This window comes from Sus scrofa, chromosome 2 (genome assembly GCF_054392235.1).
Source record: "Sus scrofa isolate SSC_HxYL_T2T_F1_AM1 chromosome 2, Sscrofa_HxYL_maternal_Yorkshire_Landrace_v2.0, whole genome shotgun sequence".
In the NCBI taxonomy this organism is placed as follows: Eukaryota; Metazoa; Chordata; class Mammalia; order Artiodactyla; family Suidae; genus Sus; species Sus scrofa.
The window spans coordinates 136,411,986-136,438,426 of NC_139384.1; the positions used below are offsets into that span (position 1 = coordinate 136,411,986).

The 26,441-nt window shown below is 42.8% G+C and overlaps 1 protein-coding gene across 2 annotated transcripts in view; it reads left to right on the plus strand.

The window, feature by feature from the left end:
* Positions 1-8,354: 8,354 nt before the first annotated feature.
* The window catches only part of SNCAIP (synuclein alpha interacting protein), a gene marked incomplete at its 3' end in the record, with an annotated part of 66,368 nt that continues 48,281 nt past the window's right edge, over positions 8,355-26,441 (plus strand). The window contains 2 exon segments of one of the 2 annotated variants that reach the window (NM_001105053.1): positions 8,355-8,411; positions 24,472-24,544. In NM_001105053.1, coding sequence (NP_001098523.1) covers positions 8,355-8,411; positions 24,472-24,544 — 130 coding nt within the window. 2 annotated transcript variants of the gene reach the window in all.

The window sequence follows — 26,441 nt, forward strand, 5'->3', positions numbered from 1 at the left end:
ATGGTAGCACCTTGGAGCGGGCTCAGAATTGGTCAGATGTGTCCTGAGGTCCTGGTTTGCCACCACAGAGACCATCTCTCTCTCCTGTCCCGTGCAGGCTTCTCCTCTTCTTCTCCCAGAGGATCCGAGGATCCCTTTAAAATAAAATGAACAGTTTCTTGCTGGGCTCGTTGTGATCTTCTTAAGGAGCCAATTCCATTTATGCCTATTCCACATGTCATTATTTGCTGAGACTGGCATCCCTGAAACTTCCTCCAAGATCTACCCTTGAAGGCAGATACTCCTTTTACCTGATGGCTTTTTAGAGTCTTTGAGAGAGAGGAGTGCTCCTCCCTCCTCCAGGTTAGGTGTTTCCTTAGCTCTGTCACATGAGGCAGACTTTTCCAGCCGCTGGCTGTCCTGACTTCCTTGCTCCATCTTGCTACATTCCAGGTTTTTTTTTTTTTTTTCCTGTCTTTTTGGGGCCACGCCTGAGGCATATGGAAGTTCCCAGGCTAGGGGTTGAATCAAAACTATAGCTGTCGGCCTACACCAGAGCCACAACAATGCCAGATCCAAGCCGAGTCTGTGACCTGTACCCACAGCTCCTAGCAACACTGGATCCTTAACCCACTGAGTGAGGCCAGGGATCAAACTCATGTCCTCATGGATACTAGTGAGGTTCATTACCACTGAGCCACAACAGGAACTCCTATATTCCATTTTGCTTTGGCCTTCTTGAGAAGGGGCATCCAGAACTGAACACAATACACATTTTCTTGTGTTTACATGTGTTTATATTTTTTCTGTTCTACATTCTTTGAGCTTTTCTTACGCAGCTACTCTGAGCATGGCTTCTTCCCTTCCTCTTCCAAAAATTATTTTATTTTATTTTTATTTTTTTGCTTTTTAGGGCTGCACCTGCAGCATTTGGAAGTTCCCAGGGTAGGGGTCGAATCAGAGCTGCAGATACCGGCCTACACCACAGCTCACGGCAACACTGGATCCTTAACCCACTGAGTGGGACCAGGGATCGAACCCACATCCTCATGGATACTAGTCGGGTTTGTTACTGCTGGGCCACAATGGGAACTCTCCCCCAAAGAATTTTAGACATTAAATTCACTTTAAATCACAAACACACACACATGCATTTGAAAAGTACTTTTACCTTAGGGCTCAAAAACTAAGGTCCTTTCAGGCTCTGAGGTTCTGGTATAAGTTAATTCATTCTCAGTGTTAGATTTTAGAAATAATGAAATTACCCCTAAATCATTTTTAAGAATTTTAAACTACAGGCTCGGGCTCAAAACTACAAAAAGACTATATTGTAAATCAACTATACCTAAAAAAAAAAACAAACAAAAACTCTAAAAAGACCAATCTTTATGGGGATTTATCAGAACAATCCTGATCTCTAGAATGAGTTTCTTGAGTACAGCAGTCTTTTGCTGGCCTTTCTAATCAGACATAAAGAAAGGTGGTCATAATCAAATCTTCTCTGAAGATGAAACATTAAACCAGGTGGCTATGGAATATAATACTTTATAAGCCAGTTCAGGGATGCCTGCGGATAAGGCCAGAAGATACACAAAGGTCTCTATACTTTTCTTTCATGATGAAAATCATGCCTCCCATTCTCTTTAGACTCTGCTGGAGAGAGGAAAGTGCTGTTCGTTTGGAGTGATGGCTGGTAAACACCCAACGTGATACAAGCTCACGGAATTCTGACCTAGGTGGTTTAAAGACATGCCCAGGTTTCAGAACAGTCCAGGGGACAAATCAGAAGGGCTCTGGACTTGTTATTGGGAACTGGTTTGTCTGAGCTGGCTTTGCGCCTGTTTAGGTACATGACCTTGGCCAAAACCATCCTGAGTTTTGCCATCCTTAACATGGGAAGGATGTGATTGCAAATCACCATACACACCCACTGCCTCCCTCACAGAGCTGTAATAAAGTCAGTAAAAAAAGACTCGAAAAAAGAAAATGTTTGATATGTTACTGTACCACTGTAGTTTGGACAAGCTGAGGTAAAGGAGAAAAGCAGGTGTATCATCAGAAGCCCGGCTGGGTGTGAGGCAATTCCAGAACCGCTCTGAGCCTTGATTTCCCTGTGTCCACAAAAGAGATTGGAAAGGTATTTGTTTCCTGCGGTCTTTGTGAAACATAACTGAGAGGGCACAGATGAACGCACCCAGCGCGAGACCTTGGTGTGCAGTTTTGCGTCACAAATGGCTGTGGGCATTCAGACTGGAAATGCAGCTCCTCTCCCCCGATGGGAGCTGAAGTAGGCTCCGTGTATCACACTGAAGTTTCCTGTTAGAGGGCCCCTACTCATTTGTACTTTCTCTGAACATGCCAGAAAATTTGCTCTTCCAACTTGTGCTCTGTTGACCCTCTGGCTTTGGAACAACTCTCCTGACCACTGTGCTTGTCAGCCCACCGTGGCCATCACCCTTCAAGACCCTTTTTTTTTTGGAAGCAGAAACAGCTATGTTCAATCAGTGTTACCCATCCTTCTGGAAATCCCGCTTTAGAATTCTCACCGCTAGGCCTTTGCTCATGTGTAGCACTACCTGGCACACTTCCACCTGCCCCTGTAGCTCCCTCACTATTTGTACCCTCACCCTTCAGCTTTCAGCTGGGACCTCACTCGTACCAGGCACACCTCCCTCCTCTCCAAGGTCTAGGTTCAGGCTCTTGCATCTTTATTTGTCTTAACAATGACCACAGTATATGGCAGTGGCTTCTTTCCTTGTCTAGCTCCCCCTTGCACTGTGTGCCTGATACTGGCCTGGAGAGTAGCGTCAGTCTTACCCAGCAAGTACACATGGGAATATTCCATCAATGAAGAAGTGGGTGAAATCCACACATCTTGTGCTCTCCCCATTTACTCCTCATGTGTACTTCTTGGCTCTCCTTCGGATACCTCTTTCCAGTAGAAATTTCTTGCCTCTATCATTTTTCTGCTTCAAGACGAGGCGTTTAGTGACTACCATGCTTCTTGGCCACTGTTAAATCAAAGAGTGAAGGAAACTGAATCCAACATTTGGAATGAGTTACTTCCTTGCCAGCCAAGCTACTGAGCCAACTGGGGACAACATTTCATATATTCCACTTTTTTCCACCCAAGCCTTCCAGTACTTAGTTTATGATTTTTTTTTTGAGCTCTTATTATATGAAAGAAAGTTCAGTATCTATGTGTAGGCTTTCAAACTGAAAGTGCATCCACGTACAAATTTGGGTGTGTCTGTCTGTGTGTGTGTGTGTATGCACATGTATGTCTGAGGGTGTAGGCAGTTGCTGTGCTTTCCCACGAATTAGTGAATTAAAGACTAAAGAAAGAAGTTGTAATGCAAATCAACCGAAGTTACCTCATCACTGAATGTACCCTGCTCATTTATTTTGACAAGCCCAACTAACTTTTAATTACCAGGCCTCCTAGTACACTGGTGAATGTAGTAATAGTGACTCTGGCAGGAGAGGAGAAATCTGTGTAACATGAGCCTTTAGAATGAGTCCACGCTGACTCCTTATAAAAAAGAGTGAGACAATTCATTTTAAGAAGAATTTCAGTAGAGCAGTTGATGTGCTCTGTGACTGTAGTCACAAATCAGTGTGCCTTTTCTGAGCCAAGCACACCAGAATGTGTACATTCAATGAGAGTAGTTGCTCAAAGAAATTTTGTTGGCCACGCCAAGCCATTACCCAACAGATTCTTCAAAGTCTTCATTTGGAATTATTTTCAGAGTCCATTTTCAAGTCACTATTCAAATTTTTTTTGAAATGTCACCTGAAACTTATAATACTGGAGGGTGGAGGTTTATTTTAAAATTGGTGCCTACTTTTCATTTTTCATTTGGACTCCTAGTTACCTGGAGCTCTTTCCTGAGTCGAATCTTGCCTTGAAGGAAGCAGTTAGGCTGTCACTGAGGTCACTCATGAGAAGGTGACATGGTGTTGATAGACCCATTAGGGCGAGGAGCCCCTGCTGTATATTTTAATAGGCACTGAGGAGACTTCTGTGCTTGGCAGTTTATCAGAGCTCTGCAAGAGTAGCAAAAACCCTACAGACATAGTGCACACCGTTGATGTTCATTACTGCTTTATTCTTGTTTTCTCCTCTAGCCAGCATCAATTTGGAGTTTGGGTAAAGTTTTTCCCGGTGCTTTGGGCATACCAAAAAGAAGGGGTCACCAGTAGCTTCTACATGGCATGCAAGTCTCAGCCACTTTGCCCTGCATCCCCACATTTTAATATTTGTATTCTTTTTCCTTCCTATAATTTTTCCTACCTAAAATAGTAAAGCTTGGCCATTGGAAAATGTTGCCTTTCCCTTTCTCTGCTCTCCCACCTCCCTACCCAGACTCTTTCTTCACCTCTCTCCCTGCTTCATAAAAGGTTAAACACACCACATACCTACCTCAGTGCATCATAAGAAATTAAAACTTGCCAGTGTCAGTGAAGAGAAATTAAAAACCCAACTGAGCTTGAAATGGAATGAGTTCACCCGTCAGCAGTCCCTGAGGTAGACAGATCTTGTAAGAGGGGTGTGAGGGGAGGGGGAATCCATACAGAAGAGAGCCCTGGGAGAACCTGGGACAAGTGACTGCAGCTTGTGGGATGAGGGCCAGGGGTGAGGGCGCAGTCCGCATTCATGGACTGGGCTCTGAGAGCCCAGAGGGGTCCAGGGCCAACTATGATGTATAGCAATAAAAATCCCATGTAAAAGGTCTTTAGTGGGACTGCCTTTTCTGGGGAGGCTGAAAAATATTTTCCACTGAGGTGTCAACCCACTCTGGTCGGCCTGGAGCGGGGTTGGACTTTTTGCATCCAAGCTGCTGGTCTGGCCACATGGAGGAGGGTCTCCACCTTTTTTGGGGCTTGTCCTTGACCCAGCTTCCACCCTCCCCGCTCCGGTCACAGCTGTGAAATGGCACCATGTAACCGCGTGACACCAGTGACAACAAGGCAAGGGTCTCTCCTTCCTCCAGTTGTAAAATGAAGGAAACTGTAATCCCTACCTCGTAACATTTTATTATGTTTTGTGAAGGTTTTCTTTTACTCGACTAAGAGATAAAATGGAGGCTCTGGAAAAACTCAAATTGGAATATGCTGGTAGTTTGTATCGTATTTTGTTTTGCTGCTGTTGTGGTATGCGAATTTAAAACAATCGCAGAATACAGATGCAACATTCGAATACAAATGAACTAAATATCGTTTGGCAGGAGGCACCAGTAAGGAAATGGAGGAGGATGGCACTTAGTATTTCAAACTGAATTCCTTGGATGGGTCAAAGACTCAAGGGCCCCCAAGGCCAGGCAGGGAAGAGCCCATGGGGAGGGGGCTGGCAGGCTGGGGTGCCCGTGCTGCCCAGCCAGGTGGGGCAGCTGCAGTGCAGCTCCAGCCAGTTGTCATCATGGGGAACACAGACCTGTGCTGCCAGAGCTTCAGATATTTTTTGAAGTGAAGCCAGAGATCCAGAATTTTATGTGAAATCACCAAAGGTCTGCACGTTGGCAACAGATTCCATTTTGGGGGGAAACACTGCTAGGGCCAAACACCTCACATCTGTGGGCCAGACTTGGCTCATAGGCCTGTAGCGTGTGCCCACTGTAGCTGTGCATCCCACCAGAGCCTCTGTGTCTCTCAGAGAGGGGGGCTCACTGGTCCCCACTGTGAGCTGCTGTGTGGGGTGGGACACAGCCTGGAAAGCATAATGAGAGAAGCACCTGCAGCTCAGCTCGGTTTCCTTATCATGCCGGACCGTTGCAGCAGCTGCTCTAAACCTGACCTCATCCCTTGCCATCGCATCCCTAATTCCTCAGAAGGGAGTGCTAGAAGCTGCCATGTGCTCAGTGGAAGAGCAGATGGGGAAGGAAGAGGCAGCGTAATGATTGTTGGGACAACCATGGACTCACCTCACCCTCAACTGAAAAGAAGCAAGTGATGTTGGGAAGGTGGCCAGGATTGGTGAACAACAGCGATTTTGCACATTATACATAAGGATATAATACTTTCAAAGTGGCACCTTGAAAGAAATACACATTGAAACCAGACAAAAGGAATTGTGTTGTAGATAGAATAAGGCATTTTAAAGGAGTCACCATGGCTCCCCAGGTAGCCCCCCTGTGGGGGTCCATTGGGAAGCAAAGGGGAGTCCTGCCCCTCTTAGACCCCTTGTCTGAGGCTGGAACATCCAACTAGACAAATATGGCCTTTCTCTAATGGGCTGTAACTGTGATAACTCTTTTTTTCTGGCCTATAGAAAAAAGAATCTCACTACCAGGCCTCCATGTCCACATACAAAGATTTTCTACTTTACGAGCATGATTTATATTATCCCCTGGTTATGTTCCATTAGAATGGCTCTGCTCAAGTGGAAATCACTCTTCATGTTGTCAAGAACACCTCAAACAGGGACTCGATTATTTATTATTTTGCTTAGCTTAAGATGTGTTCATTTGCATTTTATATTTCCATATATTTAAAGATGCACTTGGTCTCCAGCCTTGACTCATGTTTTTCTACTTCATGTTGTGTTGCTGTGTTCCTGGTGATACTGTGTTGGCCCATACCCCTTCCTGACACCCAGAATCACCTTTGTGCTACCAAAGCCTTGGGAATAGACTCTGTGAGTCAGCAATTCATTGTGGGGTACAGATTCAGTGAAAATAAATTGGATTGGAAGAAAATCTGTTAGTTGACAAGCTGGAATCCAGTGTCTGGATTTTCTCAGAATCTACCAGAATGGAAGAGAAAGTTACTTTGAGTAATTTGCAAGTATGAATGTGCGTATTTTTCTAAAAAGCTTTGAGAGGATTAGAGGAAAAATGATAATTTTTTTTTTTTTTTTTTACCAGCAGTTTGCTTCAGGACCTATTTTTAGATTTCTATAATAATAAAATTTGGTATATAGATATCAAATGCACATTGGTTTTCTTTGTATTTTAAACCTTACTGTGATTTCAGAAGAATTTTTAGTATTTATTCTAAATGTATAATCTCATTTGCACACAGTAATCCTTTCTTGGATCAACTCTGTATCCACTATAATTAAAAATATGTAAAAATGATACATGCCTTTAGGAAGGGAAGGAAGGGGAAACACTGAAAATTGAGGCAAATGATGGATATGAGGTGTGAAATGGCAGGTGACCTTTCCCCTTTTGTTGTAATTAGGCTATTTGGGTGGGGTTTTTTTAAAACCTCAAAATGAGAAATTGATGCCTTCAGTGTTAGTTTCCTTTTAAAAACCAAGTATTTTTATACTCTTGATCTTGTACTGATAAGCTCATTTTCGTCAGCCTAGATTTATTTTCACTTCCCCATAATGTATTCCTCACACTTTGACAGAGTACCCCTTTGTTAGAGATCCGAAAGAGGAGAAAATAAATTATTTCAGTTACTCAAGTGTGTGTACATAAGACAGTTGTTATAATAAGAGAGCTCAGTTACGGGAAATGGACTCTTTTTTCCATATCTGAGAGTTTGCTCTGTAGAAGATAACCACACAGCAAGGCACTGCCAGAAGCTTTGTATTTCTGTTCTTGACGTCTGTAGGTGCCAGCGCCTCCACCAGTGGTGATGATGATAAGTGATGGGAAAATGAACTGGGAGATGATGTATCTTCCTTGACAGATTTAAAGAACTGCCACAGGCAGCCCCCAGGCAAGTGCTGACTCAGGACGTTCTGGCGCCTGTGTTGGGTCACTCTGGCACCGTCAGGCAAAGCTGTTAGAAGTAGAGGGCAATGTAATAACTCTGTGGTTTAAATCTGTACTTAGATCTTCTTGAGGCGAGAACTGGAGGTTGTACCACAAATTCTGAAATATCCATTGCTGTTGGCTAGTTGGTATCTGCCCTGTCCTTAATGTTGTTAATATGGAGATCCATGTTTCATTACTCCATACCCAGGATCCAAGGATATGCCCACATAAAACACCCGAATGGGCTTGTCCTAAGATTTCAAGGTTTGCTCCCCATCTGCGAAGCCCCTGTTTAAAGCAGGGTGTGGGCTGAGTCAATCTTAATATTGATCTCAAGGGAAGGGTCTGACATGAGTTAACTGCTCTAGCAAAGACAAACAGGTACAAATGACATAAAGCAAGGACCATGGCCACTCAGGGGAAGCTGCCAAGGGAGCCTGGGGGAGTGATGCTTACCGCTTCTGAAAAGCCAGCCTGAGGACGTTCGAAGGGAGGAAGTGTTCTCAAGCTCAGCCCTAGCACTCAATTAGCTTTCCTGTTTTGTCTAAATATTAGTACAATTTGGGATTATAAAACAGCTAACCTTTTTGCTTTTCTTTTGTGCTCCTATTTTGTCCAGGGCTTTATAAGTATTTGACCTTTACTCAAAATGTGCAGAGAAGAATAATGGAAGCCCCTGAATACCTTGATTTGGATGAAATTGACTTCAGCGATGACATCTCTGTAAGTATTGCTACTTGCAAATAATGCTTTCAGGGCGTTCTGCCTTCATCTATCTGGGCTCCTTTCTTTGCTGTAGTTGCTATACACCTAGACTCTTCTAACTATGTGTAGAAATTGACAGCAAAAATCCTGTTGTGGCAAAGTGTGGTTTTAGGGCCCCATGGCCCAGGAAGTGAATCCTACTTAATTTTTCATGAGCTTGGGTGAGAAAGGCATTTACCCCTACTGGACCTCCCCTTCCTAATCTGCTTTATTGTTGTCAAAATTATTCACTGAATAAATTGATAAGGTGTCTGCATATAGTAGGCACTTTCATTAACTTATCTATTTACAAAATTAACCCTATCAATGTCAGTCGCTTTTATGTGACTGGCTCTGCCACAGCCTGCATCCTCTAGCATTCACAAGGACATGGACTGAAGGATGACCAAGTTATTAATTTGTGAACAGTGAGAGGCATCCTTCCAGTCACGGGAGGTGTCAAAACACAGATTGGACACAGGTTGGAAATACTGAGGAAGAGTCGTGCATTGATAAGGAGGGGATGGGCTGACCACTGAGGCCCTACTTAATCTGTGGGCTGATGAACTTCTTGGTTCCCACAATAACTGCAAACTTCCTGCTGCCTCCAGCTTAACTCCTGGCTGCTACGAGTGGATCGTCTACCTGTACCTTGCTTAGAGCTGCTGGGCCACGTGGTCTATTCTGCCAGAGGCCAGCCAGCAAACATGGTGGCCTCTCACACCCTAGCTTAAGTGGGTTGACTCTCAGGGTATGTGTTGAGAAGGTTGTTGTTTCTAAACTAGTGATAGAACTTTTCTTCCCAGGAACACCAAGGGCATGATTTCTGACTTGACTTTCCATGGATTTCTCCATATTTTGCTCGCCACTGGCAGTTGTCTCAAAAACATGAGCTTTGGGAGTTCCCATTGTGGCATAGCGGAAACAAATCTGACTAGGAACCATGAGGTTGTGGGTTCATCCCTGACCTCGCACAGTGGGTTAAGGATCCAGTGTTGCCGTGAGCTGTGGTGTAGGTTGCCGACGTGGCTCAGAACTGGCGTGGCTGTGGCTGTGGCTGTGGCGTGGGCCGGCAGCTGTAGCCCTGATTAGACCCCTAGATTGGGAACTTCCATATGCTATGGGTGCAGCCCTAAAAAGCAAAAAAAAAAAAAAAAAAAAAGTACTCTGCAAGAATTGCATTACTGGGATGCATTCAATGTTATCACCTATTTTATGCAGCCATGGATGAATCTTCATACCTTTCCCTCTTTGTGAATTCAGCCTTTCCCTATTTACGCTTTCACACAGTTTTTATTAGTCTTCATAAAGACCACTAGGAAGTGAGGGTACCTCTCTTCTCCTCTCTCCCTTTTAAAATCATGATGTTTGACTTAAATGTGGATCAGAGCATGGTTCTTTCATAACCATTCCCCTCCACGTGTTTTGAGCTGAGTAGGGAAAAGCAAGGCAAGTGAATGATGATGTGGGAGTGGGGGTAGGGAGGAAGGTGTTTCAAGAAAGGGACACGTGTTATGATTATCAGTTTGGGGTAGCTCTCGGAGTCTATACAATGAAGTTACGTTTTAAGAATGCAGGCTTTAAAGGCACCAGTCTGGGCTCCGGCCTCGTTCTGACCTTTGCTGGAGGGAGCACAGTAACTTCCCCTTTCTGAGATACCCACCTGATTTTTAAAGTTGTTTTGAGGATTGAGTGAAAGAATAATATCTGGGAAACACTTATCTTGGCACAAGTAAGTTGCTCTTAAAACTGGTAGCTTTTGTTATTATTTCAATGAATACTACCATAATATTTATATGACCAATGGTGAAGAAAGAACTCCAGGGAAAAGACCAGGCATCATGTCAAGACTTAAAAAAAAAAAAAAAAATACAATAGAGCAGTTGTATTTATAGAGGAATCATCTGGCAGTAGCCCATAATTTTGATGAATTAGGAATCTCTACTTGAAAGATAATAAAACATGTTAAGCAATAACTGAAGCTGTCTAGCAAATTAGGACACAGGATTATGCAATAGTTGAGCTTCTATAACCTGACCACTCTGAAACATAAATATCTCCATGTGTAATTGTGTAACTGCACTTAAACTTTCCCCTCGAAATATATTCCTATTGTTTGGATCTTTAACCTGCATTTAGACTGAAATCAGGAGGGAAGAGCGTGAAATTGCATAGAATTGTTCCAATAATGATAATGATTAACACTTATTGAGCACTTCCCCTGGGGGATAGTCATTATCTTATTTAATTCTCACAACAATCCTATGAAGAAGGGAATATTACTATCTTTTACTGATGAGGAAACTGAGGTGTGGAAATGTAGTAGAACTTGCCCAGAGTCACCCAGCTAATTAGGAGCACTGTCTCTGGAATATCCACTTTTATGTCTTTTTTTTTTTTTTTTTTTTTGGTCTTATTTTAGAGCTGCACCCTCGGAGTATGGAGGTTACCAGGCTAGGGGTCAAATTGAAGCTATAGCTGCTGGCCTGTGCCACAGCCACAGAAACTCCAGGTCTGAGCCATATCTGTGACCTACACCATAGCTCACAGCAATGCTAGATCCTTAACCCACTGAGCGAGGCCAGGTTTTGAACCTGCACCCTCATGGTTCCTAGTTGGCTTCATTTAATCTGTACCACAACGGGAACTCCTGTTCTTTTATTTTTTTAATAATTTTAATTTTTTTTTCCATTATAGCTGGTTTACAGTGGTCTGTCAATTTTCTACTATATAGCAAAGTGAACCAGTCACACATACATGTATACATTCTTTTTTCTCACATTATCATGCTCCGTCACAAGTGACTAGGTATACTTCCCAGTGCTATACAGCAGGATCTCATTGTTTATCCATTCCAAAGGCAACAGTTTGCATCTCTTAACCCCAAGTTCCCAGTCCCTCCCACTCCCTCCCCTTCGGCAACCACAAGTCTGTACTCCATGTCCATGATTTTCTTTTCTGTGGAGAGGTTCACTTGCACCATATATTAGATTCAAGATATAAGTGATATCATGTGGTATTTGTCTTTCTCTTTCTGGCTTACTTCACTCAGTATGAGAGTCTCTAGTTCCATCCATGTTGCTGCAAATGGCATTATTTTGTTCTTTTTTATGGCTGAGTAGTATTCCATTGTGTATATGTACCACATCTTCTTAATCTATTCATCTGTCAATGGACCATATTGTTCGTGTATAATGACTTCATGGGGAAAGCAGTAGAGATAACCTCTAAAATATTGAAATACTTGTTCTTAGCCTGTTTAGGTAACCTAGGAGCAGTAAATTTACAACTGCCCTCAGGGCTCAATGGAGATAATTCAGATGCTAACGTTGAAAAAAAAACACCCAAAACCCAAAGATGTGTTCAACTTGCTAATTCACTGGTATAACAAGAAATGTAGTTTCCCATAAAGATGCCTGTATCGTTAGGATTCTGTAAATCTCCTTTTCTGGCAGCCCTTAAGCTTCTTCCCTGGTTTAGTGGCGGGAAGGGGGAAGAAGAATGCACAGTGCATTTGAAAAAATGTTTACTGAAAAGATGCCCCGGTTTAAAACTCCTCTTCTTACTCTCCAGCCATACCCCTTTTACGTATTACAGGGTTTCTGTTTCATGATTTTCCCCTCTGGTCCTGAGCCTGGTTCTTGTTTTAATTAAAACACAAGCTGTATGTTGGTATTAAAAGAAACAGCTAGAATTTTTTTGCTTTTACCTAATGAGACAAAACACAGAAGGCAATCAAATTATTTTGAAGTTTCCCAGACTCAAAAATAATGCTCATCTTTTGCAAAATACAGAGTTTAAACTATACATTCTTGTAACGCTGCCATCTGAAAGGGTGGAACCTTGTATAATAACTGAAGATCTGTGAGGGAGAGATGACGACACACATAAACATGGGGCTTTTCAAAGTAGGGCTTTTCTGTCACTGCAAATGTGTTTACAGATTTCCGTCTTTATTCCTATGGAACCAGATCTGTCTTAAAAAAAGAAAAATGCTCTGGAATATTATTTTACCATTGGGTTCTTAGTAGCCGTGATGTATTTATTTTATTAGGAGAGGCCAAATTTGCTCTTCTCAAAAATAGTATCATACATGGGACTGAATAAAGCAGAGGCCAAACCACAGATCCACTGAAGAGCTTCACTTATGAGCCATCAAATGTTGGCTGTGCCACATACCACACTGAACTCTTTAAATCGTCAGTCTTGTTTAAGCCTCGCATCAACTCTGCAAGGCAGGCCCTATTTTTATCCCATTTGGCAGATGAAAAAAAAAAATGAGAATCAGAGAGATAGTATGATTTTTCACAAGGTTACAAAGAGATAAGTGGCAGGGTCAGGATTTAGATACAGATCTGTCTGAGCGCATTACTCTCTCTCTTCTGAGCATCTTGGTTGAGTAGAATTATCCCTGGACCAGTCACCTCATCCATCACTATCCCCAGCTGTCACTGAAGCGATTGCAAACCGCTTCTTGGAAGTGAAGGAGTTGGTGTGTAGTGCAAATAAATAAAATATAACAAACTAAGATAATTTCATTGTTTCTCAACTTTTCCATCTGTAAGGTGATAATAATCCATCTCTACCCATGGTCCCAGATTTCATGGAGAAGATAAGAAAATGTATATCTATGTACATATGTAAATACACATGCTCATATTTATATACAGACACAAATACATGTATATGTATATGCATACCTACATGTACATATAAATATATACATGTACATGTAAATACATGCACACAGGCATATATGCACACATACAGAAATAGAATGAAGTGCAATGATCTATTCCTCAGCACAGGAATTTTTGCTGCTTTTCTGTGTCACCATGACTGCAGCTTTGGTGAAAGTTGACATTTTGGGGCAACTGCATAGCCTTTTTTTGGGTGTACATCAAATGAGATCAAGATACGTAAGTGTCCTTCCACCTGCTTACCCCCTTTGACCCAAGCCCTTGCAACCCAGCCCAATAGCACAGCCTTATGTGGATTCATTTTCCTAAGATGCTTAAACCACTGTCTGGTAGAAAAATAAATTCTTTCGGCAAATAAAATCACTTTCAGTGAGTTTTCACATTTTTCCACAGGGCATCGCTTGCACTAAAATACCTGCCCCCTCTCTGTTTAGTGTGCACCATCTTTTGCTCAGCTCATTCCACTGACACTTCCCAGATTTCATTACATTGGAACCAAGACCTTGAGAAAGGACATGTGGAGCTTATCATGTGGACTCAGGTACTGAGTTGGGGCAGGTAAAGAATACACCTCTTGTTCCAGTCTTAGGTGTGGAAAAGACTAGAAAGATGTCCAAGGTACAGAGAACCTGGCTCGTCTCCTCTCTAGCAAGGAATTGTCTAAAGCCCTGTCGTACTTTCCTCTGTGCTTCCTTGAAGGTGACCAAGACATTTGGTGGTTTCTTTTTTTTTTTTTTTTGTCTTCTGTTAGGGCTGCACCTGCGGCATATAGAGGTTCCCAGGCTAGGGGTTGAATCGGAGCTGTAGCCACTGGCCTACACCACAGCCACAGCAATGTGGGTTCCAAGCCGTGTCTGTGACCTACACCACAGCTCACAGCAACGCCAGATCCTTAACCCACTGAGCAAGACCAGGAATCAAACCTGCAACCTCATGGTTCCTAGTCGGATTGGTTTCCATTGCACCATGGCGGGAACTCCTAGATGGTTTCTGATTGTCTCCATCCCTTCCTCACAGCCCAGTCTGTCAGCCCTGCCCTCGAGCAGTCGCCGTGCTCCTATCTACATTTAAACTTTCCTTAATGTGTCTCAATATGATCTATTTTTGTCACCTGTTCAGAATGTCTCAACTTTTTGTGATGTCTTGTATTCAAGTCTAAATTACTTCTCCTTGGTCCCTTCCCCAGCTCCCCATTATCCAAAGCCCTACACTTGTTCTGACATTGTATGTGTTACCTTGTTTTCTTAATACCCACCAGGAAAGAAATTAGGGATAATCTCATTGAGACAAAATGAATTGTAAATTCATGTCCCGTGACTAGTGTTAGAGTCCAGGTCTAGAACCCAAGTCCCCAGACCCTGAATCTTGGACCTGACTGACATCTCTACCTGAGAAGAGATCTTTCTTCTAGATAGAGTGATTTCCAAGCAGAATGAGCAACTGCCAGATTTTTTTTTTCTTTTTCTTTTTTTTTTTTTTTTGTCTTTCTGCCATTTCTTGGGCCGCTCCCTCGGCATATGGAGGTTCCCAGGCTAGGGGTTGAATCGGAGCTGTAGCTGCCAGCCTACGCCAGAGCCACAGCAACTCGGGATCTGAGCCACATCTGCAACAGACACACAGCTCACGGTAACACTGGATCGTTAACCCACTGAGCAAGGCCAGGGATCGAACCCGCAACCTCATGGTTCCTAGTCGGATTCGTTAACCACTGCGCCATGATGGGAACTCCCAGATTTTTTTTTTAATGGCTCCTCTCTTATCCCGAAGGTAGCCCTGAAGGTTCTCATCATGACTACCCTGAAAGTAGTCATGGCATTCGTTAATTAGATTGGCTGTGCAGGTTATTTATACAGACAGTTTACCATTTATGAACAACTAGATTTTATATCAGTCTATTCAACAGGCATATAGTAAACATTTACAGTGCACCACGCATGGGTTTAGGCTTGGGGTAAGTGACACTGACTTGTTCTGTGCTCTCACAGAGTTTACAGTACTGTATGTTAACAATTGAACATATTATAAAATGTCAGGTTAACTTAATGGTAGGTCACATTTAATTACAATATCAAACTTTTCGCTTTCTTTTCTTTCTTTTGTCTTTTTAGGGCTGCACCTGCAGCATATGGAGGTTCTCAGGCTAGGGGTCTAATTGCAATGTCAGATCTGAGCTTCATCTGTGACCTAAACCACAGCTCATATGGCAATGCTGGATCCTTAACCCACTGAGCGAGGCCAGGGATCGAACCTGTGTCCTCATGGATACTAGTCAGAGTTGTTTCCCCTGAGCCATGATGGGAACTCCTCAAACTTCTTTCTTGAAATCAGTCTTTATATTTTGGTCGTGATTGATTATTGGCTCACAATTAAAACTAGACAATCATTGAAGTCAAAAAAGGTTTATAGTCAGCCTTCTGCCCTACTGCGAGATAACTTTCTTTTATAAATCTTCTATAATTTGTAATTTTTGCCTCAATATTTACCATTGTTTTGGCTTCATTTATTTATTTATTTATTTATTTATTTCAGCCACACCCATGGCACATGGAAGTTCCCAGGCCAGGGGTGGAATCTGATCCACATCTAAAACCTATGACACAGATGTGGTAGCACTGGATCCTTAATTTGCTGCACCACAGTAGGAGCTCCATCTGTTGAACATTTTTGTCAGTGTCCTTGGCTTCAGTTTTAAATGCTCACTTTTGATACTTTTGACAATAATAGTAACATTTATTGATACATTACTATGCATCAGACACTAGTCCTGATGTTTCACATTATTAGCTCATAATCTTCACAGCCACATTCTGATATTGATACGATTAGTACCTGTTTACAGATGAAGAAATTGATGCTATACAGAGATGAAGTCACTAAGATTAATTAGCTAGAAAACTTTGAAACCAGGATATAACATGTGCCGTCTAGCTCTAGAATCCACATGTGCAACTGCTGCATTAAAATTGAGTTCTGCTCGGTCACTTCTGGCCATTCTCATTCACTCACATCTTTTCCCATCTATGACTACTTCTCACAGTAGAGGGAGATCATTCAATACTGTGCTCTTATCAGCTTTACCCAAGTGGGTCTTTGGCTCACTACACATATTAGAGTTGGTCCTGGTATAGTCTTTTTTTTTTTTTTTTTTTTTTGACCACACCTAAGGCATGTAGAAATCCCTGGGCCAGGGCTCAAACCCTCATCACAGCAGTGAGCCAAGCCACTGAAGTGATAATGCTGGATGCTTAACCAGTGCCATAAGAGAACGCCCTGGAATACTCTTAATATGGTCAAAATGAATTACTGAGTTTTCCCAGATACCAACCACAAGCCATGTTTCAGCAAAAAAGACTTTGATGATTATTCATTTTTTTTTTGTACCTCTTGGAACATAAGATAAAAACAGAACAAGAGCAAAAACCAAATGCATTTGAAAATGGGAATGTTTATAATAATTTTCTTTAGATCCTGAAAGGGTAAAGAAATATATTTAAAGCAGACTGGAGGAGTTCCCGTTGTGGCTCAGCAGGTTATGACTCTGACTAGTATCCATGGGGATGCAGGTTCAAGCCCTGGCCCCATTCACCAGGTTAAGGATCCAGTGTTGCTGCAAGATGTGGTGTAGGTCGCAGATGCAGCTTGGATCTGGTGTTGTTGTAGCTATGGCATAGGCCAGCAGCTGGAGCTCAGATTCAACCCTTAGCCTGGTAACTTCCATATGCCATGGGTGCGGCCCTAAAAAGCAAAATCAATCAATCAATCAATCATTAAGACTGAGATAGATATTTGAAAATGTAGATCACCAACATCTTTTGCAGAGATGGAGGTTAAAACTGTGGGAATCATAAGGTCACTGTGAAACATGGAATGTGGAAAGGGAAGAATGTTTTAAAACAAAGGAACTGTACATCCCATGAGGTAGGAGGAAAAAGAGGCTTCTACAAAGGAGACTGGAAAGGAGTTTTCAGAGATTCAAGAGGAAAACAGAAAAAGAGGAGAAAGGATGATTTAAAGAATTTAAAGAAGGAAACGGTCAGTACTGAGAGATAGGTTGCTAGAAAGAAAAAGGTTTGAAAAGTGCCATTGGATTTTCCAGTTAAAACTCATTAGTGGCCATAGTAAGAGCAGTGCCCACAGGTGATGGCACAGATGCCATGCCATTGTGGCTGGAGGAGTGAATGCAGAGGGGAGGAAGCAGAGACAAGAACCAAGGCAGTCCTTTCAGAGAAGATGTCTGTGAACATAGGAGCAGGAAAGTCCACTCATGGCCCACTGAGGAGGCAGTGGGTCTTGAGGTGCTCAAGGTGCTTGTTTAATGTTATAGGATCAGAGCAGGGAACTGATATTAAGAAAGTAGCTGAAGATGGAGTTCCCATCATGGCGCAGTGGTTAACGAATCCGACTAGGAACCATGAGGTTTCGGGTTCAATCCCTGGCCTTGCTCAGTGGGTTAAGGATCCGGTGTTGCTGTGAGCTGTGGTGTAGGTCGCAGACATGGCTTGGATCCCGCATTGCTGTGGCTCTAGTGTAGACCGGTGGCTACAGCTCTGATTAGACCCCTAGCCTGGGAATCTCCATATGCTGCAGGAGTGGCCCTGGAAAATGTAAAAAGACAAAAAAGAAAAAAAAAAGAAAGTGGCTGAAGAGAAGGAGAGAAAAGGGGATGATGGCAGCGCATGAGTCTGATGAATGGAAGAGGAGGAGATCCGAGCACAAGCAGAGGTCAGCAATAAAGGGGTGGAGTGTTAACACCACATCCCCAGAGAAAGGAAAATAGTTTGATGTGCTGAGGACACCCCTTCCTGAATTGAATGGTCAGACCATTGCGGGGGGATCACAATTTTAGGAAAATATTGTGCTTCTAAAAATCTCACTTCAGGAGTTCCCGTTGTGGTGCAGTGGTTAACGAATCCGACTAGGAACCATGAGGCTGCGGGTTCGGTCCCTGCCCTTGCTCAGTGGGTTAACGATCCGGTGTTGCCGTGAGCTGTGGTTTAGGTCGCAGATGCAGCTCGGATCCTGCATTGCTGTGGCTCTGGCGTAGGCCGGGGGCTACAGCTCCGATTCGACCCCTAGCCTGGGAACCTCCATGTGCCGCGGGAGCGGCCCAAGAAATGGCAAAAAGACAAAAAAAAAAAAAAAAAAGAAAGAAAGAAAGAAAAAAAATAAAAATCTCACTTCAGCTGTGTGAGCTTTCACTACTAGGTTCACACGTACACATTTTTGTCATTTTATCGTGTGACCACGGAGATCCCTGCTCAAATTTTGGAAAGCTGGGTGAGAAATCCTGAATTTCAGAATCATTGTTTGGATGACCGTCTTAATTGTTTCTTTTGGAAACTTAATGAGACGTTAGTTGTCAAAAAAAAATCTGTAGCTTGAAAAGGTGCTTGAGATTTTAGTTCTTTCGTTTTCTGTGGCTTATGACCATTGGAGTAACGTCTGCTTGTTCACCCAACTGGCTCCACTTCTCAGGAGGAAGGGCCAAAGCTTTTCAGTCCTGAACAGTTTCTGGGGTGGTCAGAGATCCCCAAAGCCCAATGTAGAAATCACGGTCTGTTATTATGAATCCTGTACATATTCAAACTGTTTTGCATGGCAGGGTGACAACTTTGGCGTAAGCCAGAATGTATAGGATTGTCTTACGTCATAGCAGCTCTATGTAGTTTCCAAAGCTAAGGTTCGGTGTCTGGTCTTGGCCATGGCCTCTCTGGGATGAAGAAAGATGAAGGAAGCCGAATAATGTGCTGGAACAGGCTGGACTGTCCTTTCTTTGCTTCCCAGTCCCAGCATAGCCCGCCTCTTCCTGCCTCATCAGTTCTCAAGCCTTGATCTGCTGAGCTTCAAATCATGAGAGGGATGGAGTTGAGGAGGGAGGGCCTGTGGTACACACACGGAAATGTGTTAAAGGACCGGATCATTTAACATCACTTCACAACTTGCAAGTTGACTTCACATACATTATCTCATATGGTTATCTTTGTTTTCGAGATAAAGGAACTGAGCCCCAGAGATAGGCAATGATTTATTTGTCCAGAAATACCAAGTTAATCAATATCATAACAGGACTCAAATCCAGAGCTTCTGGCTCCAAATCCATTGTTCTTTATACAAAAAGCTAAGGCATCAACCAGCATTCGTGTTGTTACTGTATTAGAAGGGTTTATTCTTTTAAATATATCATGATTACTTTGCTAGACTGATAGTTAAGGGATTTTCTGAGAAGATTTGTGCTATATACATATTAACTACTATCATTATCTATTATCATTGCTACTAAAATTATAGGCTACACAAGAGAATTCATTTTACTCAGTTCAGTAATTACCTAGTGTCCCTGGTAAATAAGATATTGTCCACACCCTCAGTAAGCAGAGAAAGAAATTACACATATAGGTGAAATGTCGTGTGATAGATTCTTTAATGGACCCAACATAAGGAAATAAAGAGCAGTGGTTCTTAAACTTCATATGCATCAGAATCACATGAGTGGTTTGTAAAAACACAGATTGCTGGGCCCTGCCCTTAAAATTTCTGGGATGGGGCCAAAGAATATGAATTCCTAACAAGTCCCTATATGGTGTTAATGCCGTTCATCTGAACACCACACTTTGAAAGCTGGGTTAAGTTCTGTCTAGGAGGGTCAGAAAAGATATTGCAGGGGTATCCACAAGAAATTTAGTATGACTACAGTCAAAAGAGGAGCACAATGAGAGATGTGTCTGAGTTCATGGAGGGCTACATTCCATGCTAAGGTATATATGGCTCTTCTCCTACAGGCTATGCGGAGCCACTGAAGGATTTGAAACAGAAGCATCCTAGTCAAATTTGCATTTTAAAAAGCTTGGAGTTCCCGTCGTGGCTCAGTGGTTAATGAATCCGACTAGGAACCATGAGGTTGCGGGTTCGATCCCTGGCCTTGCTCAGTGGGTTAGGGATTCGGCGTTGCCATGAGCTGTGGTGTAGGTCGCAGACGCGGCTCGGATCCCGAGTTGCTGGGGCTCTGGCGAAGGCCAGTGGCTACAGCTCTGATTAGACCCCTAGCTTGGGAACCTCCATATGCCGTGGGAATGGCACAAGAAAATGGCAAAAAGACAAAAAGAAAAGGAAAAAAGCTAATTAATTCTAGTGTAAATATAGTGTGTGGAGTCAATTCCCACTTAGCCCTAAATGTGAAAGAACTCCTTTGACCATCTATAATATTACGTCTAGGGATCCTAATACTGCTTAGTATTTCAGTCAAACAGTTAATAAGTCATTGTGTTCCATGCCTATGTACAAGTCCAGAATATCCTTTCCCTCGGGCACTTGTGGGAACAGGCACACAGGTGTTGGCAAGCAAACAACAGAACACAAGAGCACAGGGAAGGTAGTTTTGTTTTTGTTTTTGTTTTTTATTAAGGGCAGACAGAAAGTAAGGTCAGTAAGGACTGAAGCAATGGGTCAGCCAGGATTTCACGGGGAGTGCAGAACTCAAGTGGCCTTGCAGAGCAGTGGCATTTGCCTGGCCAGAGGAAGGCATCGCAGGTAAGGAGGTAGCCGGGGGTCAAGGAACTGAAGGGGAACTTAGCTTTGCATGCACGTGGACATTGAAGAAGCATAGACAGCTGTTCACCCTTTGGCAGGGGCTTTTCTTGAGGCCTGATGGAGGAGTGGAAAAGAGGTTTGGATCAAAAAGGATGTTTCTCCAGGGAATTATTTCTAGATTTTTAGAAAAAGAATAAATTAGAGAGCAACATAGAGACAGGAAGTATAATACTCCTCAGTCATCTGTAAGCCCCCTCTCCTCTCTTATCACCCAAGGATAATAGGAATCAAGGGAACAGAATTTAAAGGCTTAGACTGGGGTCCAGAGACAGGAAAGATACATTGGGCTTTGGTTCTGTTAGGACCAAAAGAACAGTATTCACTGCCTTGGGAACTGGGCATTGTCCTAAGAATGAGCTGGATTGGCAACCTGACAGCTCCTTATAAAAGGCCATCTGTCCTGTGAACTGAGATGAAGGCCTGGGATGTCTTCCCTTTCAGCTCTGAGATGCTATGACAGGTCACTTGTGAAGGCAGACATCCTGAGTCATTTGCTTATTCCCAAATGTGCAGACCTGAACAATTTTTTTGTGTTCTGTGAGTTGTGTTTCCTCCATATCACAACTTAACCATCTATACGCCATCCCCTTAAGGTTTACCATCTGTCCAGATAGCAGTATTGGCACAGTATTGTGATGAAACAAATCCACAAGTGGATTTTTTTCCCTTTTGTGTCCTTATAAAGAATGGTAAATTTGTTCACAGTGTAGTTTGGAGTCATTGCTGAATATCTTACATTCCTTATGTGCTTATAACTTTGGTTTTCTGGCCAACACATCATATTATTATTATTTTTTTTTTTTTTTAGATTTCTGCACTTTTTTTTAAAGGAAGGCATTTGTTTGTTTGTTTGTTTGTTTATTGGGCCATGTTGAGCAATGGCTTGATGTGGGATCTCAGTCCTCAGACCAGGGATTGAACTTGGGCTTCAGTGATGAAAGTGCCAAATCCTAACCACTAGACCACCAGGGAACTCCCAGATTACTATACTTTTTTGTTTCCATTACCAGGAGCAGCACATGGACTTTTTTTTTTTTTTTAATCAGTTTTATTATTCCCAAAGAATTTAGATGGTTGCTTTCACAAAAGTGACTTCCTTTGGGAGCTCCCATTGTGGCTCAGCAGATTAAGGACCTGACATTGTCTCTCTGAGGGTGTGGGCTCGATTCGTGGCTCAGGTGGTTAAGGACCTGGAGTTGCCATCAGCTGCAGCATAGATTGCAGTTGTGGATCAGATCCAAGGTTGCCATGGCTGTGGTATAGGCCCCAGCTGCATCTCTGATCTGACCCCTCGTCCAGAAAATTCCACGTGCCACAGGTGTGGCCAAAAAGAAAAGAAAGGTGATGGAGTTCCCGTCGTGGCTGATTGGTTAACTATTCCAACTAGGAACCATGAGGTTGCGGGTTCGATCCCTGGCCTTGCTCAGTGGGTTAAGGATCCGGCGTTGCTGTGAGCTGTGGTGTAGGTCGCAGATGCGGCTCGGATCCCGAGTTGCTGTGGCTCTGGCGAAGGCCAGTGGCTACAGCTCTGATTAGACCCCCAGCCTGGGAACCTTCATATGCCGCGGGAGCGGCTCAAGAAAAGGCAAAAAGACAAAAAAAAAAAAAAAAAAAAAAAGGTGATTCTTGTATGACATGAGTGGAGAGGCCAAGCTGCCAGGTGTGATGTAGGTTGAGGCAGTAGGTGGCGCTCAGCCAGGTTAGGCTTTGCCTGAAGCTCAGTCCCTATACCAGCCAGGCAGCCTGTGTTGTTCAAATTTAAAACCTCATCAAGTTAGTGATTGCACATGATAGACCTTTGAGGTCACAGTGGAAGAGCTGAAGGGGCAGCTAATAAATGTGAGATCCTGGCATATCTGACTGTGGGGTGGGTGGTGGCAGTTAGGATGCACGTGGCTGGAAATGCAGATGGCAGCACACCCGGTTAATCCCATGCATATCATTAAGCCCCTTGAGCAACTTACGGAACACAGTCGATCTCAAATTTTCCTCTTTCTGAAATTTTGCCTTGGAAGGAAAGGGGGAGGAAAAAAAAAGGAGAGAGGGTAAGACTTTGCCGAAGGGTGCTTTCATGGGGCACATGACTGGTGAAACAAAAGGCCCAATTTTAATTGAATTACAGACTGTGTAATTATTTAACCTGTACCAGCTGGTCTCAAGAAGCTACCAGATTTCCTTAGAGAGCTTGTAGTTGGCTAGAAACATAAGGTAACTTATTAGTAACAAGAAAAATGCCCTCCGTACCTATGTTACTCACCCCCCTCCCATTCCCAAAGAGAGTAACCTAAAGGGGAAGAAAAACCCTTGGAGTTCATTTTTGGCTTACGAGGCATTCCTCCCTCCCTGGAGTGTGTGAGTGGGTTTGCTAAAGCACCTGTAGCCTCTGAGGAAGGGCCAACATAAACAGGATGTTATTGCATCAGACAGGTAAGAGTCATTTCTTTAATTAGTCATCTGAGATTTCATTTTTCACTTGGAAGTGCTGGAAATTTAATTTGTTTGTGATGCACAATTGGCATTAGCTTCAAACTGACAATAGCTTCAACGGCCCCTCCTTCTGTCTTTCTGTCTTGATACTGTATGGAAAGCAGGGGGTAGGAGTGTTGGGGAAGGGGGGGGGGCTTGATGTAGACACTGGGCTTCATCTATCAACATCAAGCGAAAACTAAAGCACCTTCTTATTGACAAATGTGTCCTGATTACACAGTCCTCACTCGTAATGCTAGAATAATCCTAATGAGTTTCCCATGATCATTTTTCTTTTAGATTAAATGTTTTTTTCTCAGTCCCCCTCCCAGTTTTGCCACAGTGAAGTAAGCCATCCAGAACCCATGCCAATTTACATAAGAACATTGTTCTTAAAGGTACAGAGCAAAATATTTTTAGGAAGTTGTGTTTTATGAGTTAAAGTGTGATTGAAGACAGGCTCTGACTTGGCCTTTGATTAAAGAAAGAGTTCCTTCTATTTATTTTGTTTTAAAACAGACTTCTCCAATGAAAGATTGATGGGCATCAAATGCCATCCCCATACATCACAGCTATTGATTTTACATTTGTTGTAGCTCTTCTGTTTTATGCCCCTTTATGTCATAATTTGTTGTCCTGATAGCAGGCCCCTGACTTGGCCTGGGACTGTGCCTGCAAGGTGGTTTCTTTCCATTCAAACTAATCTATGCTTGAAACAGATGAGCTTTCAAACACAGAACCGTGCTCCCCTCACTTTTTATAGCATTATTCAGGTATTTCCCATGAAGAGTACAGCAAAATCTGTGGCAAGTGTCATCATTAGGGACGTATCTCTAGTCCAATAGGTAGCTTCCTGGCTGTCCTGGATGCTGCAGGAAGCTGGGTGCTCTTTCTCCTGCCCCCTCCCCCCAATATAGATTCACTCTTAGGATTGAGAATGCAAATAATATGGCCATCTTCTGGAAAGTGTCAAGGTCAGAAAGTTCTTCCATCTTGTACAAGTAGCAGAAGAGAGAGAATGTCTGCTGGCTACAGCCCACCTTGTTTGTTAAAGGAGTGTCCAATCCCCTTTTTAATCTGCATCTACTTACAGGCTTAGAGGTAGAGTCTGGGATGCTGCCAGATCACCACACAGCCCATTCAGGGTAAAACTAGATAGACTCTGCAGAGATACACGTTGTACTCAAATACTATATCTTGTGTTTTGATATTCTGGTCAAACTGAGGGAAGGTAATGCTCTTATTTTAAATTTCACACGCTGTCTCTCCTCTGGCTTCCCATTCAGTATTCAGTCACATCACTCAAGACCATCCCGGAACTGTGCCGAAGATGTGATTCGCAAAATGAAGACAGACCAGGTCAGTTTCGCTCCCCCCATCTCCCTCTCACCCTGACTTGCAGAGTGTAGGGCACTCCTCCTGGAAGCTCTCTCGGCTCACAGAGGTTGCTCCTGCTTTCTCTTTTCTTCTTTTATGGCTTCTCCACTCACTCCCCCACCCTCAACAAACAGATGTTAGGTCATCAGCCAAAGGCCAACTGGACAGGGAGGCCCCAACGAGGACCCAGCTGTATACAAATAAATGCAGGCGATCATTGTGGCAGCTCCAAACCACAGAATACGCAGCAATTATGGAAAACCCGAGAAACCATTGGTGACAAAACATAATGATGCAGGCGCCAATAAAAAAAATGTTGGATGTGTTTACTACCCATATGGCAAGGACAAGACTGGGGGATGGTGCTTTGCCAAAGTCTGAAACCCTATCAGGGATGCGACTTGATAGAATCTGCAGTAAGGCATACTGTAACAGTTAAGATTAAAGCAAAGCTTTGGAGTTTAATAGTGTAAACTAAACAGAGAATTATGGCATATAGATGAAAACCAGCTGGCTGACCTTTTCTCCCTGCACAGCCCCCCCACCCTTGACCAAAAAAAGTACATTCAGGGTTGTTTTTCCCCTCTGTAAATCAAATTAAGCCTCTCTGCTTTTCTCTCTGTGATAGGCAAGAAATGAAAATAAAAGAGGATATTGATGGGAATGATACCATAGCTTTAAACGAAGAAATGCCGTTTATTATTTTTTCCACGTAATTACTCTTAAGGCATCACCATTAACCTTGCCAAAGCTGGACCTCTGATAGTAACAAGAATCCTGAGAACCATGGGTGATGGAAGACTTAAGATAATATGTACCGTGCTTAAAAATAAATAGATGGCCCCTACCTGTGCCGCTACCAGAATTCTAGGCCTTTAGAACTGAAAGGACTGTACAAAACTAGTTTACTTTTCTCCTGGACTGCTTGTTTTCTTTCAACATTTTGTTTAGATGAGATGGGGAAAATAATTACTCTTTCTAGGTGAGTTTATCTCTGTGTTTTCGGGTGTGTGAGTGAACATAATGCTTCAATATTTGGTCAGAAACATCATAGAAGATAGTTGTAAGTCCAAGTACAAGTTTTCATTTACCTTCACTTAAAAAATCTTTTTATTTTAAACACACTCGTCATGTTTCTGTGGGGCTTACAGAGGCTTTGATCATAAGGCTTATCTCCTTAAAAGGCATGGCCAGATTCAAAGTTGAACCTCTGACTGTGATCAGTGATGAAGGCAGGAGACGCCATAGCAGGCTCCCAGCCTCAGCATCCAAAGACCTCCGTCTGAGTCAGCACTCAGCCACTATCAGTTATATAACCCTGAGCCTAGGATTTGTTACCTATAAAATAAACTTCTGTGAATGTCACTAAGCTGCTGTTAAGATCAGAATTTGGTGGTGGTGTTATGAGGTACCTTGTAGATAGAAGGTTTTCTTTTTCTTTTTTTAATTGGAGGTGGGGAGTGAGAAGAAATAATAGCAAACACTTCAGTAGTTGTAAGTTAGAAGCTAGGTTGTAAGGCCTTTGCTTATATTAATTCAGTTAATCCTAAAATCCTTATGAGCCGAGCACTGTTCGGATGTTTACATTAGAGATGGGCAAACTGAGACACAGAGCACAGAAGTTACGTATCTTGATCAGAGTTGCATAGCAGTTACATTGCATAGCTGGGACTCAGGCCTCAGGAAGTCTGCCTCTAGAGTCTGTTCATATATATATATGTGTGTGTGTATGTGTGTATATATATATATATATATGTATGTATATATATATATGTTCATATATATGTGTGTGTCTGTGTATGTGTATATATATATGTATGTGTATATATATATATACATACATATGGAAGTTCCCAGGCTGGGAGTCGAATCGGAGCTG